Genomic DNA, 13,210 nt, shown 5'->3' with positions numbered 1-13,210 from the left:
CTCGGCAGAGAATGATAAAAGCAGCTACCTGACTTGCTATTCAAGTCAGTCGCTAATTGAATCTCCTGGGGTCCTGTAGGATCAATGGAGACTGGGGGTCGGGGGAATTTCCAAGTTATAAAGAAAGAAAGAACTTGTGTTTCTACTGTGCCTTTCACGACTTCAGGACGTCCCAAAATTCTTTACAGCCAATGAGGTAGTTTTGAAGTGTAGTCACTGTTGTAATGTAGGACACACGGCAGACAATTTGCACACAGCAAGATCCCACACACAGCAATCAGATAATGACCAGTTTATCTGTTTTTTTGGTGATGTTGGTTGAGGGATAGGTACTGGTCAAAACACCGGGGAGAACTCTCCCTGCTCTTCTTTGAATAGTGGCCGTGGGATCTTTTACATCCACCTGAGAGGGCAGACGGGGCCTTGGTTTAACGTCTCATCTGAAAGATGGCACCTCCGACAGTACAGAGCCCCCTCAGTACTGACCCTCCGACAGTGCAGCGCTCCCTCAGTACTGACCCTCCGACAGGGCAGCGCTCCCTCAGTACTGACCCTCCGACAGTGCAGCGCTCCCTCAGTACTGACCCTCCGACAGTGCAGCGCTCCCTCAGTACTGACCCTCCGACAGTGCAGCGCTCCCTCAGTATTGCACTGGGAGTGTCAGCCTGGATTATGAGCTCATGCCTCTGGAGTGGGACTCGAATCCACTGGGGCACAGTGCTGGATCCGGGGATGGGAATGGGCTTTGTGGGGCCAGAAGGACCATAAAAAATCTAAAGAAAAAGAAAAAACTTGCTTTTTCTGAGAGGCCAAACATGACATTTGATTATTTTGAAGATGTCAGCTGTGTTTCAGTGGGTCTCCCTCGCCTCTGAGTCAGAAGGTCATGGGTTTACGTCCCACTCCAGAGACATTGCTGCTTGTGGGATCTTGCTGTGTACAAATTGGTTGCCATTTTGTTTACATTACAACAGTGACTACACTTGTAAACTACTTCATTGTCTATGAAGCATTTTAGGACAACCTGAGGATGTGAAAGGCGCTATAGAAATGCAAGATCTTTCCTTCTTTTGAAGTTCATTCCATTGATTACGTCACAATCATCATTGTGTGTCATTTGATGTTTATTTTTTCTCTCTTTAGCTTCACCGAGTGCACCAAGTACCTCGAGCCCTGCCAGTCCCACAGGTAAATACAGGAGTCCATTAACCCTTATTTACCGAGACCTCGACATTGCATTGGGTTATCCTTTGTGGTGATAGAGACCTTGTACGTTGGCTGTTTCTGACTCTTGGATGATGATGATGATGATGATGATGATGATGTTCTGGCTTCACTGCAGTATAAAAGCTTCATAACCGGCACCAGTGCAGAGTGAGGTTTGCAGGAGTTGACTATGTTTCGAGAAGTTGGGGCTCCTATGATTTATCACTTGCCACAATAAGACTTCCATTGAATGAATCAATTCCTCTAAACTCCAGGGATCTCTCCTGGTGAGTTAATAGCTCTGATGCCTTTCCTCTGCCTGGTATTTTGTGGTGGTTGTTAGCCCACTTATTTCAAGTGTGTTAACACCTCACTACAATACCAGCCAAAGGTAGATTCGACCAAAACATTAAATGTTTATCGGCTAATTTATCCCCAAAAGTCAATTGCAGGCTTTGATTTTGAAATCTTTTCCCCCGAAACAATGCGTGAATTTGGCAGTGAGCAGTTTGGGTTGCCAACTCTCCAGGACTGCCCTGGAGTCTCCAGGAATCGCAGACCAATCTCCCCGGACACTGCTGTGAGCAACTCCCAGGGAGAAAAATCACAGGGGCAGTGAACAAAATGTGTTTTTTTAAAATTTTCTTCAAACTCTTTCATTTATTAGTTATAAAAATATTGGAGATGGGGAAAAAACGGCTGTTTCACTAACGGTCAAGATGAATCCAATTGGGTCACAAAGAATCTGTTTCCTTTCCAGTTGGCTGGGGAAAGCCGTGCAATTGGAGGATGAACCAATGGCGGGAGTGTGGGGGCGGGGCGGTTCGAGGCGGGAGGTCACGTGATGAAACCTCCAGGAATACCCCCAACCAGAGTTGGCGACCCTAATCAGAATTAAGGCCTCGGATTAACCTTGGTCCTGAAGTGAGGAGACTCCACTCGAGTCTCGCTCGACGGGAGTGTGAATGGAAGAATTGGTCAGCAAAGATCAATGTGTCCATTTCACGACACTCAGAATTGTCTGGTCACCGATTCCATTCGGCCCATCGTGCCTGTGCCGGCTCTTTGAAAGAGCTATCCAATTAGTCCCACTCCCCCTGCTCGTTCCCCATAGGCCGATAAATTTCTCCCCTTCGAGTATTTATCCAATTCCCTTTTGAAAGTTATTATTGAATCTGCTTCCACCGCCCTTTCAGGCAGCGCATTCCAGATCAGAACAACTCGCTGTGTAAAAAAATGCTTCCTCATGTCGCCTCTGGTTCTTTTGCCGATCACCTTAAATCTGTGTCCCCTGGTTACCGACCGTCCTGCCACTGGAGACAGTTTCTCTATCGAAACCCTTGAGGTGGGTTTGACTGATGTTAGTTATAATGGTGCCATTCCACAACTAGTGTACAATTACTCACCAACCCCTCACAACCAACATTCAGAGAATCGAGCCCAGACTGTGTGCTACGATCTCGTTACAAACAGGAAATAAGTTATTCATTTAACCTCTCACCATATTTAAAATGAATCTCAAAGAAAAAAGTTCTACAACATGTTCTCGTAGTCCAGTTAGTTTAGAATTGTCTACAGAATAAAATCAGCTTGGGTTTGTCCAACTGATATTTTATATGGTGCCCGTACTCCAAAACAATGCTATGAAGTAAGAAGATTTATTTTCTTCCTAGAAGTTACAAAATGATAAACTGCAAGAGTTCTTTCCTCTTCAGGTTTATTCACTTCTAATACAACCGCAGACAGCACCACCTCATCTCCAACACCCTCAAAGACAACCACCTCTTCAAGCCGACCTGTAACCTCAGACGACACCACCTCTATAGTTCTACCTGTGTCTTCGGTATCTCCCACGGCTCTGCGAATGACCACCTCTTCAAACCGACCTGTAACCTCAGTAACTGTATCATCAGTGAGCACCTCTCCTGTGACAGCGGTACCCCTCGGTATTAATGTATTTAACAAAATGTCAACCCTAGAAGGTTTTATGCTCTATAATATTTTTATAAGAACATAACAAGAACGTAAGAAATAGGAGCAGGAGTAGGCCATATGGCCCCTCGAGCCTGCTCCGCCATTCAATCAGAAAATGGCTGATCTTCGACCTCAACTCCACTTTCCCGCCCGATCCCCATATCCCTTGATTCCCTTAGTGTTCCAATATCCATCGATCTCGTAGAATCATAGAAAGGTTACAGCACGGAAGGAGGCCATTCGGCCCATCGAGTCCGCGCCGGCTCTATGCAACAGCAATCCAGCCAGTCCCACTCCCCCGCCCTTTCCCCGTAGCCCTGCAATTTTTTTCCTTTCAAGTACTTATCCAGTTCCCTTTTGAAGGCCATGATTGAATTTGCCTCCACCACCCCCTCGGGCAGTGCATTCCAGATCCTAACCACTCGCTGTGTAAAAAAGTTTTTCCTCATGTCACCTTTGGTTCTTTTGCCAATCACCTTAAATCTGTGTCCTCTGGTTCTTGACCCTTCTGCCAATGGGAACAGTTTCTCTCTATTCTGTCTAGGTCCTTCATGATTTTGAATACCTCTATCAAATCTTCTCTCAACCGTTTCTGTTCCAAGGAGAACAACCCCAGCTTCTCCAATCTATCCACATAACTAAAGTCCCTCATCCCTGGAATCATTCTAGTAAATCTCTTCTGCACCCTCTCTAAGGCCTTCACATCTTTCCTAAAGTGCAGTGCCCAGAACTGGACACAATACTCCAGTTGTGGCCGAATCAGTGTTTTATAAAGGTTCATCATGACTTCCGCACTTTTGTACTCTATGCCTCTATTTATAAATGTAAGGAATCTTACAACACCAGGTTATAGTCCAACAACTTTATTTTAAAATCACAAGCTTTCGGAGATTATCCCTTTTTAACTGCTTTTTCAACCTGCCCTGCCACCTTCAACGATTTGTGCACATATACCCCCAGATCCCTCTGTTCCTGTACCCCTTTTATATTTGTGCCCTTTAGTTTATATTGCCTCTCCTCATTCTTCCTACCAAAATGTATCACTTTTCATTTTTCTGTGATAAATTTAATCTGCCACGTGTCCGCCCATGCCACCAGCCTGTCTGTATCTTGAAGTCTATCTCAGTTTTGAATATAATCAATGACTGAGCATCCACAGCCCTCTGGGATAGAGAATTCCAAAGATTCACAAACATTTGAGTGAAGAAATCTTTCCTCATCTTAGTCCTAAATGGCCGACCCCTTATCTTGATGTGGAGATGCCGGTGATGGACTGGGGTAGACAAATGTAAAGAGTCTTACAACACCAGTTTATAGTTGTTGGACTATAACCTGGTGTTGTAAGACTCCTTACCTTTATCTTGAGACTATGACCCCTAGTTCTAGACTCTCCAGCCAGGGGAAACAGTCTCTCAGCATCTACCCTGTCAAGCCCTCTGAGAATTCCAATGAGATCACCTCTCATTCTTCTAAACTCCAGAGAGTATAGGGCCATTCTACTCAATCTCTCCTCATAGGACAATCCTCTCATCCCAGGAATCGATCGAGTGAACCTTCGTTGCACCCCCTCTATGGCAAGTATATCCTTCCTTAGATAAGGAGACCAAAACTGTACACAGTACTCCAGGTGTGCTCTCACCAGAGCCCTATAGAATTGCAGCAAGACCTCCTCACTCTTATACTCCAACCCCCTGCAATAAAGGCTAACATACTGTTTGCCATCCTAATTGCTTGCATGTTAACACCCAAGGGCACCCAAGTCTCTCGACACCAAAATTTAATAGTTTCTCACCTTTTTAAATATATTCTGTTTTTTTATTCTTCCTACCAAAGTGAATAACTTCACATTTCCCCACATTATACTCCATCTGCCACCTTCTTGCCCACTCACTTAACCTGTCTATATCGCTTTGAAGACTCTTTGTGTCCTCCTCACAGCTTACTTTCCCACCTAGCTTTGTATCGTCAGCAAACTTGGATACATTACACTTGGTCCCTTCATCTAAGTCATTAATGTAGATTGTAAATAGCTGAGGCCCAAGCACTGATCCTTGCGGCACCCCACTAGTTACAGCCTGTCAACCTGAGAATGACCCGTTTATCCCTACTCTCTGTTTTCTGTCCATTAACCAATGTTCTATCCATGCTAATATATTACCCCCAATCCCATGAGCCTAACCTGGTGTAACAACCCCTCGTGTGGCCCCCCTTAGTGAATGGATTGTGGCCCACTCTATTGGTTAAGAAAGCTCCTATACCATTCCATTCTGGCACAGTCTACTGATGTAGGAACAAATCAAGGGGACAGTCGCCGAGTTACACCGAAACTACAGCACAGAATCAGGCCATTCAGCCCAACTGGCCTATGCCAGCATTTGTATGGTGGTAGATTAGCAACAACCCAATGGTATAAATTCATAATCCCACTGGACAAATTGTGAAATTCACTTCAGTAAACCTTGTAATCTGTGGGTCGGCTCCATGAAGCTGTCAGATTACTGAGAAAAACCCAACTGGTTCAGGGAAGGAAACCTGCCGTCCTTACCCGGTCTGGGCCTACACGTGACTCCAGTCCCAAACTACAGAGTTCATTCTCAGGGCCTTTACCAGTTTCACCCACATCCCGGGAGCAAATTTTAAAAAGTTGATATTAATCATGAATTTTGATTCTTTGAAAATTTCACCTGCTAAGTAAATGCTGACTGTAGGGGAAAGTGTCTTAAAGGTAAAGATTGGGTTAGCTTCGACATGATTTGAAAATAATGACTATCTTACTCATCCACAGAACCACAGACATTTACAGCACTAGAAGAGGCCATTCAGCCCATCTTATCTGTGCTAGCACTTTGCCAGAGCAATTCCAAATTAATCCCTCAGCCCCGCTCCTTCCCCATAGCCCTGTATCAATCCCAAACTAATCCCACTGCCCCGCTCTCTCCCCATAGCCCTGTATCAATCCCCAAACTAATCCCACTGCCCCGCTCTCTCCCCATGGCCCTGTATCAATCCCCAAACTAATCCCACTGCCCCGCTCTCTCCCCATGGCCCTGTATCAATCCCCAAACTAATCCCACTGCCCCACTCTCTCCCCATAGCCCTGTATCAATCCCAAACTAATCCCACTGCCCCGCTCTCTCCCCATAGCCCTGTATCAATCCCAAATTAATCCCACTGCCCCACTCTCTCCCCATAGCCCTGTATCAATCCCCAAACTAATCCCACTGCCCCACTCTCTCCCCATAGCCCTGTATCAATCCCAAACTAATCCCACTGCCCCGCTCTCTCCCCATAGCCCTGTATCAATCCCAAATTAATCCCACTGCCCCACTCTCTCCCCATAGCCCTGTATCAATCCCAAACTAATCCCACTGCCCCGCTCTCTCCCCATAGCCCTGTATCAATCCCAAATTAATCCCACTGCCCCACTCTCTCCCCATAGCCCTGTATCAATCCCAAACTAATCCCACTGCCCCGCTCTCTCCCCATAGCCCTGTATCAATCCCCAAACTAATCCCACTGCCCCGCTCTCTCCCCATAGCCCTGTATCAATCCCAAACTAATCCCACTGCCCCACTCTCTCCCCATAGCCCTGTATCAATCCCCAAACTAATCCCACTGCCCCACTCTCTCCCCATAGCCCTGTATCAATCCCCACACTAATCCCACTGCCCCGCTCTCTCCCCATAGCCCTGTATCAATCCCCAAACTAATCCCACTGCCCCACTCTCTCCCCATAGCCCTGTATCAATCCCAAACTAATCCCACTGCCCCGCTCTCTCCCCATAGCCCTGTATCAATCCCCACACTAATCCCACTGCCCCGCTCTCTCCCCATAGCCCTGTATCAATCCCCAAACTAATCCCACTGCCCCGCTCTCTCCCCATAGCCCTGTATCAATCCCCACACTAATCCCACTGCCCCGCTCTCTCCCCATAGCCCTGTATCAATCCCCACACTAATCCCACTGCCCCACTCTCTCCCCATAGCCCTGTATCAATCCCCACACTAATCCCACTGCCCCGCTCTCTCCCCATAGCCCTGTATCAATCCCCACACTAATCCCACTGCCCCACTCTCTCCCCATAGCCCTGTATCAATCCCAAACTAATCCCACTGCCCCGCTCTCTCCCCATAGCCCTGTATCAATCCCCAAACTAATCCCACTGCCCCGCTCTCTCCCCATAGCCCTGTATCAATCCCAAACTAATCCCACTGCCCCACTCTCTCCCCATAGCCCTGTATCAATCCCCAAACTAATCCCACTGCCCCACTCTCTCCCCATAGCCCTGTATCAATCCCCACACTAATCCCACTGCCCCGCTCTCTCCCCATAGCCCTGTATCAATCCCCAAACTAATCCCACTGCCCCACTCTCTCCCCATAGCCCTGTATCAATCCCCACACTAATCCCACTGCCCCACTCTCTCCCCATAGCCCCGCCTTCTGCTCCCGGTCCCACTCCTGCCCCACCCCCTTGACCATGTGACCTTCGGCAGACTCAGACTCATCTCCACACTTACGCTGGGAGATGTCGGCCTACTTATTTTCAAGGTCAATGGGGATAATTCTGACCTTGTGAGCTGGTGTAAAATGTGTGATAGTGAGTCTGGAGCCCCTTTTACATCCCTCCCCATTTTTATTTCAGCTGAAGCCGATTTGCTATTTATAGAATCAGAGAAACTTACGGCCATTCGGCCCATCGTGTCCACGCTGGCCAAAAAAGAACCAACCAGCTAAATCCCACTTTCCAGCTCTTGGTCCGTAGCCCTGTCAGTTACAGCACTTCAAGTGTACTTCCAGGTCCTTTTTAATCCATTCTACACCATCGCACAAAGTCAAAATTACCCCCAAACCCTTGCCCCCGAGTACTGGCAGCAATAATTCCAAAACTGCAAGGTCTGTGTACAGAGAGCAGTCAGTAACGGAGAGCCTCCTTCACTTTACCCTTTCACACCACTGTGACTCGTCGACTTTACACAATCCCAGACTGGGTCTAATTTTTATTATTCTTTCAGTGCATTTCTTCAGCACCAACATGACCTTGATAGTGAGTGGAGGGCCCACCACTGGAGATATTTGGAACCTTACTAACAACTGGGTAAGTGAGAACACATCACCGGGTCTGACACACCTCCCTCTGCACATGAAACAACGTTCATCGTCACTCCCGTCACAGTGCGAATACCAAATATCATACAAGATATAGAATGAAATGAGTGAGGCCGTGATCCTGGTTCGCTGGTTGAACAGCAGAGGAGCAGGACGTCCAATGCAGGTTGAGGGCAATTAGTGTGTTGTTGCTGGGTGCCTGTGCCAGTACTGGGGCAGTTGGGCTGCCCACTAGTTTAGGGAGCAGAAGACAGATATGCAGCAATGGCCATTCATTTGTGGGCAGGTCCGGCTGGAGATTGCGTTAAAGAACGAAACCTCGGCTCCTTTTCTAGAAAGGCCACTTCTACCTCACCAACAACGAGGTTTGGTTGATATTCCCCGGCCTTTAACTAGTCCTGTGGGCCCAGTTTCCGCAGCTGCCTCTTGTGGGACGGGAGGTCGGTCTGGTTGCAATTCTGGGAGGTGATGTCATCCCACCCGTTTAACCTTGGTTTGGTTGTTAGGCTGTAACGGGGGTGAACCGAGAACTGTCCCTCTCCACCCTCCCACAGGAAACCTCAGCACATCGCCAGGTGAAGCAGAAACCCTGCCTAACCAGGTCCTCGTGCCCCACCATCCCTCAATCCTGCCCCACCATCCCTCAATCCTGCCCCACCGTCCCCCAATCCTGCCCCACCGTCCCTCAATCCTGCCCCACCATCCCTCAATCCTGCCCCACCGTCCCCCAATCCTGCCCCACCATCCCTCAATCCTGCCCCACCATCCCTCAATCCTGCCCCACCGTCCCCCAATCCTGCCACACCATCCCTCAATCCTGCCCCACCATCCCCCAATCCTGCCCCACCATCCCTCAATCCTGCCCCACCATCCCTCAATCCTGCCCCACCGTCCCCCAATCCTGCCCCACCATCCCTCAATCCTGCCCCACCGTCCCCCAATCCTGCCCCACCATTCCTCAATCCTGCTCCACCATCCCTCAATCCTGCCCCACCTTCCCTCAATCCTGCCCCACCATCCCTCAATCCTGCCCCACTGTCCCCCAATCCTGCCCCACCGTCCCTCAATCCTGCCCCACCGTCCCTCAATCCTGCCCCACCGTACCCCAATCCTGCCCCACCGTCCCTCAATCCTGCCCCACCGTCCCCCAATCCTGCCCCACCGTCCCCCAATCCTGCCCCACCATCCCTCAATCCTGCCCCACCATCCCCCAATCCTGCCCCACCGTCCCTCAATCCTGCCCCACCGTCCCCCAATCCTGCCCCACCGTCCCTCAATCCTGCCCTACCGTCCCTCAATCCTGCCCCACCATCCCCCAATCCTGCCCCACCATCCCCCAATCCTGCCCCACCGTCCCCCAATCCTGCCCCACCGTCCCCCGATCCTGCCCCACCGTCCCTCAATCCTGCCCCACCATCCCTCAATCCTGCCCCACCATCCCCCAATCCTGCCCCACCATCCCCCAATCCTGCCCCACCGTCCCTCAATCCTGCCCCACCATCCCTCAATCCTGCCCCACCATCCCCCAATCCTGCCCCACCGTCCCCCAATCCTGCCCCACCGTCCCCCAATCCTGCCCCACCGTCCCTCAATCCTGCCCCACCGTCCCTCAATCCTGCCCCACCGTCCCCCAATCCTGCCCCACCATCCCCCAATCCTGCCCCACCGTCCCTCAATCCTGCCCCACCGTCCCCCAATCCTGCCCCACCGTCCCCCGATCCTGCCCCACCGTCCCCCAATCCTGCCCCACCGTCCCTCAATCCTGCCCCACCGTACCCCAATCCTGCCCCACCGTCCCTCAATCCTGCCCCACCGTCCCCCAATCCTGCCCCACCGTCCCTCAATCCTGCCCCACCATCCCCCAATCCTGCCCCACCGTCCCTCAATCCTGCCCCACCATCCCCCAATCCTGCCCCACCGTCCCCCAATCCTGCCCCACCATCCCCCAATCCTGCCCCACCATCCCCCAATCCTGCCCCACCGTCCCTCAATCCTGCCCCACCGTCCCTCAATCCTGCCCCACCGTCCCCCAATCCTGCCCCACCGTCCCCCGATCCTGCCCCACCGTCCCTCAATCCTGCCCCACCATCCCCCAATCCTGCCCCACCATCCCCCGATCCTGCCCCACCATCCCCCGATCCTGCCCCACCATCCCCCGATCCTGCCCCACCGTCCCTCAATCCTGCCCCATCATCCCCCAATCCTGCCCCACCGTCCCTCAATCCTGCCCCACCGTCCCTCAATCCTGCCCCACCATCCCTCAATCCTGCCCCACCGTCCCCCAATCCTGCCCCACCGTCCCCCGATCCTGCCCCACCGTCCCTCAATCCTGCCCCACCATCCCCCAATCCTGCCCCACCAGTTCCAATAACACTTGCCCCCATCGCCAAGGAGATTCAGGGCCGAGGCTTTATTTTTTTATCTATTTGAAACCATTTGAGATGCAAAACAATCTTAAACAGCAAAATGATTTTACAAAATAAGTTTAGAGATTCTTCATCATTATCTTCAGATGGGCCGGCCGATTCTCTGTCACGGTGAGAGAATGTCCCTCTAACCTTGACAATAGTCTCGGCAGCATCCTGTCTCAGGGAGATACCAACCTGTAACCAGGCTCTCTACAAAAGCAACGTATACTTCCTGTTAATTAACGCTTGGACTTTTCTCCTTCTGTAGTTGAAGAAAATCTTCAGTACAAATATTACATTGCTGGATATGAATCTGCTGAAGATTAAACCAAGGTGGGCACTTCAGGCATTGAATGGAATTGTTTACATCTCAACATCAAACTTGAGCGAGGACATTGGGCCCAAAATTCCTGGGGCTCTGCTCCGCCAGTGTAAGTGTGGGAGAGCGGAGCCCCCCTCCTGACCTAAACCCCAGGCCTGAGATCCCAGCCCAAATCCCAGGAGCAGGGGACATTTGTTTTTTTTTATTCGTTCATGGGATGTGGGCGTCACTGGCGAGGCCGGCATTTATTGCCCATCCCTAATTGCCCTTGAGAAGGTGGTGGTGAGCCGTCTTCTTGAACTGCTGCAGTCCGTGCGTAGCGAGATTGTACAACTGAGTGGCTTGCTAGGCCATTTCAGAGGGCAATTAAGGATCAACCACATTGCTGTGGGTCTGGAGTCACATGTCGGCCAGACCGGGTAAGGGCGGCAGGTTTCCTTCCCTAAAGGACATTAGTGAACCAGATGGGTTTTTATGACAATCCGGTAGTTTCATGGCCACCATTACTGAATCTAGCTTTTTTTAAAATTCCAGATTTTATTGAATTAATTGAATTTAATTAATTGAATTTAAATTCCCCAGCTGCTGTGGGGGGATTTGAACTCGTGACTCTGCATTATTAGTCCAGGTCACATTTGGGTTGCTGGGCCTCCAAAGGCGAATCAGTGACACTCGCTCCAGATTCGATCTGCCCTCCGGAAATGGAGCAGTGTATTGCTGGAGATCCTCCAGAGAACCAACTGGGCCAAAGAAAACCTTTTATTTCAGTCTTCAGCTCCCACTGGAACTACTCTGATGTGAGAGAAAGTAGGACCCAACAGATGAGAAAAGTCCCAGGTCCATCCTGTTCACCTTCTACCATCCTGGTAGTCGCATGAAACAACGATAATGGATTGTTGACTAATCAGAGCAATCAATCTCCATCAATGAGTCTACACAGACCCAGACATGACACATGGAAAACCCCCAGTGGGGGAGAGCTTTGGCAACCTTAGGTCCAAAATCACCTGATCCTCCCGAGCCTGTTACACTCACCATGTGTCCTGTCTCTAATTACTCATCTACTGTGTCCCAAAATATTATTTTCTGAAAGAAATCAATCTAATTTGCATTTGAATGAATCAACACTCTCTGCTCCCACCGTCTCCCCAGGGAGCCTGTTCCATAGATTGACCACTCACTCACTGAAATATTGATTCCGCACATTAGTTGTGAATTGACCCCCCTTCAGACGCAGGCCATGTCCTCTGGTTCTGGACAAGGTGAAACAGCTTGTGAGAGAATAGGTGAGAGAAGGTGATTGATACGTTCTAGAATTGGTTACCTTACTCTGGTAAAAGTTTAGGGCATTCAGAAGGCCCTCGAGCGAATTACAACAGGTCTCGACTGGGGTTCCAATGAGGCCTTTTAAGATTGTAAAGGGAAAAAATTTCCTGGGGAGCTCCCCCCACCGGCACCAGGCAGAAAATTTGTTCACAGCCCCACCCCCCCCAACTGAAAGTTAAAGGGGGTGAAATCCTAGCAAATCCAGATTCCATCCCACTTACTAGAACGGTGCCAGGGATGAGGGACTTCAATTATCTGGAGAGATTGGAGAAGCTGGGATTGTTCTCCTGAGAGCAGAGAAAGTTAAGGGGAGATTTAATCGAGGTGTTCAAAATCATGAAGGGTTTTGATAGAGTAAATATGGAGAAACTGTTTCCAGTGGATGGAGGGTCGGTAACCAGAGGACACAGATTTACGGTAATTGGCAAAAGAACCAGAGGGGAGATGAGGAGAATTTTTTTTACGCAGCGAGTTGTGATGATCTGGAATGCGTTGCCTGAAAGGGCGGTGGAAGCAGATTCAATAATAACTTTCAAAAGGGAATTGGATAAATACTTGAAGGGGAAAAATTTGCAGGGCCACGGGGAAAGAGCAGGGGAATGGGACTAATTGGATAGCTCTTTCAAAGAGCCAGCACAGGCACGATGGGCCGAATGGTGATACTATGATATTCCAGCCCACCCCCACTCAGGTAGAAAGTGGGACTTCTGCCCTCCTCAACCCTAAGAAATGACCATGAAATCTGTTGGATTCTTGTTAAAAACCCAACTGGTTCACTAATGTCCCCCCCTGTTTTGGGAAACTGAGATTGTCCAATTTATAAGCAGAAAGAGTCTGGGCTGGAGACAAACTCAAATCACAGAAA

General features: G+C 49.8%; 1 protein-coding gene across 1 annotated transcript in view; it reads left to right on the top strand.

Annotated features, from left to right (window-relative positions):
* Positions 1 to 13,210, top strand: part of LOC137333153 (adhesion G-protein coupled receptor G6-like) — an 86,106-nt gene that overhangs the window by 10,455 nt on the left and 62,441 nt on the right. The window contains exons 3-6 of the mRNA XM_067997337.1: positions 1,144 to 1,188; positions 2,922 to 3,152; positions 8,196 to 8,278; positions 10,966 to 11,030. Of these exons, the coding sequence (XP_067853438.1) occupies positions 1,144 to 1,188; positions 2,922 to 3,152; positions 8,196 to 8,278; positions 10,966 to 11,030 (424 nt within the window). The remainder of the gene's footprint in view (positions 1 to 1,143; positions 1,189 to 2,921; positions 3,153 to 8,195; positions 8,279 to 10,965; positions 11,031 to 13,210) is intronic.

Source organism: Heptranchias perlo, chromosome 15, assembly GCF_035084215.1.
Source record: "Heptranchias perlo isolate sHepPer1 chromosome 15, sHepPer1.hap1, whole genome shotgun sequence".
In the NCBI taxonomy this organism is placed as follows: Eukaryota; Metazoa; Chordata; class Chondrichthyes; order Hexanchiformes; family Hexanchidae; genus Heptranchias; species Heptranchias perlo.
The sequence above is the reverse complement of the archived record's forward strand: the minus strand, read 5'-3'. Positions and strand labels throughout refer to the sequence as shown.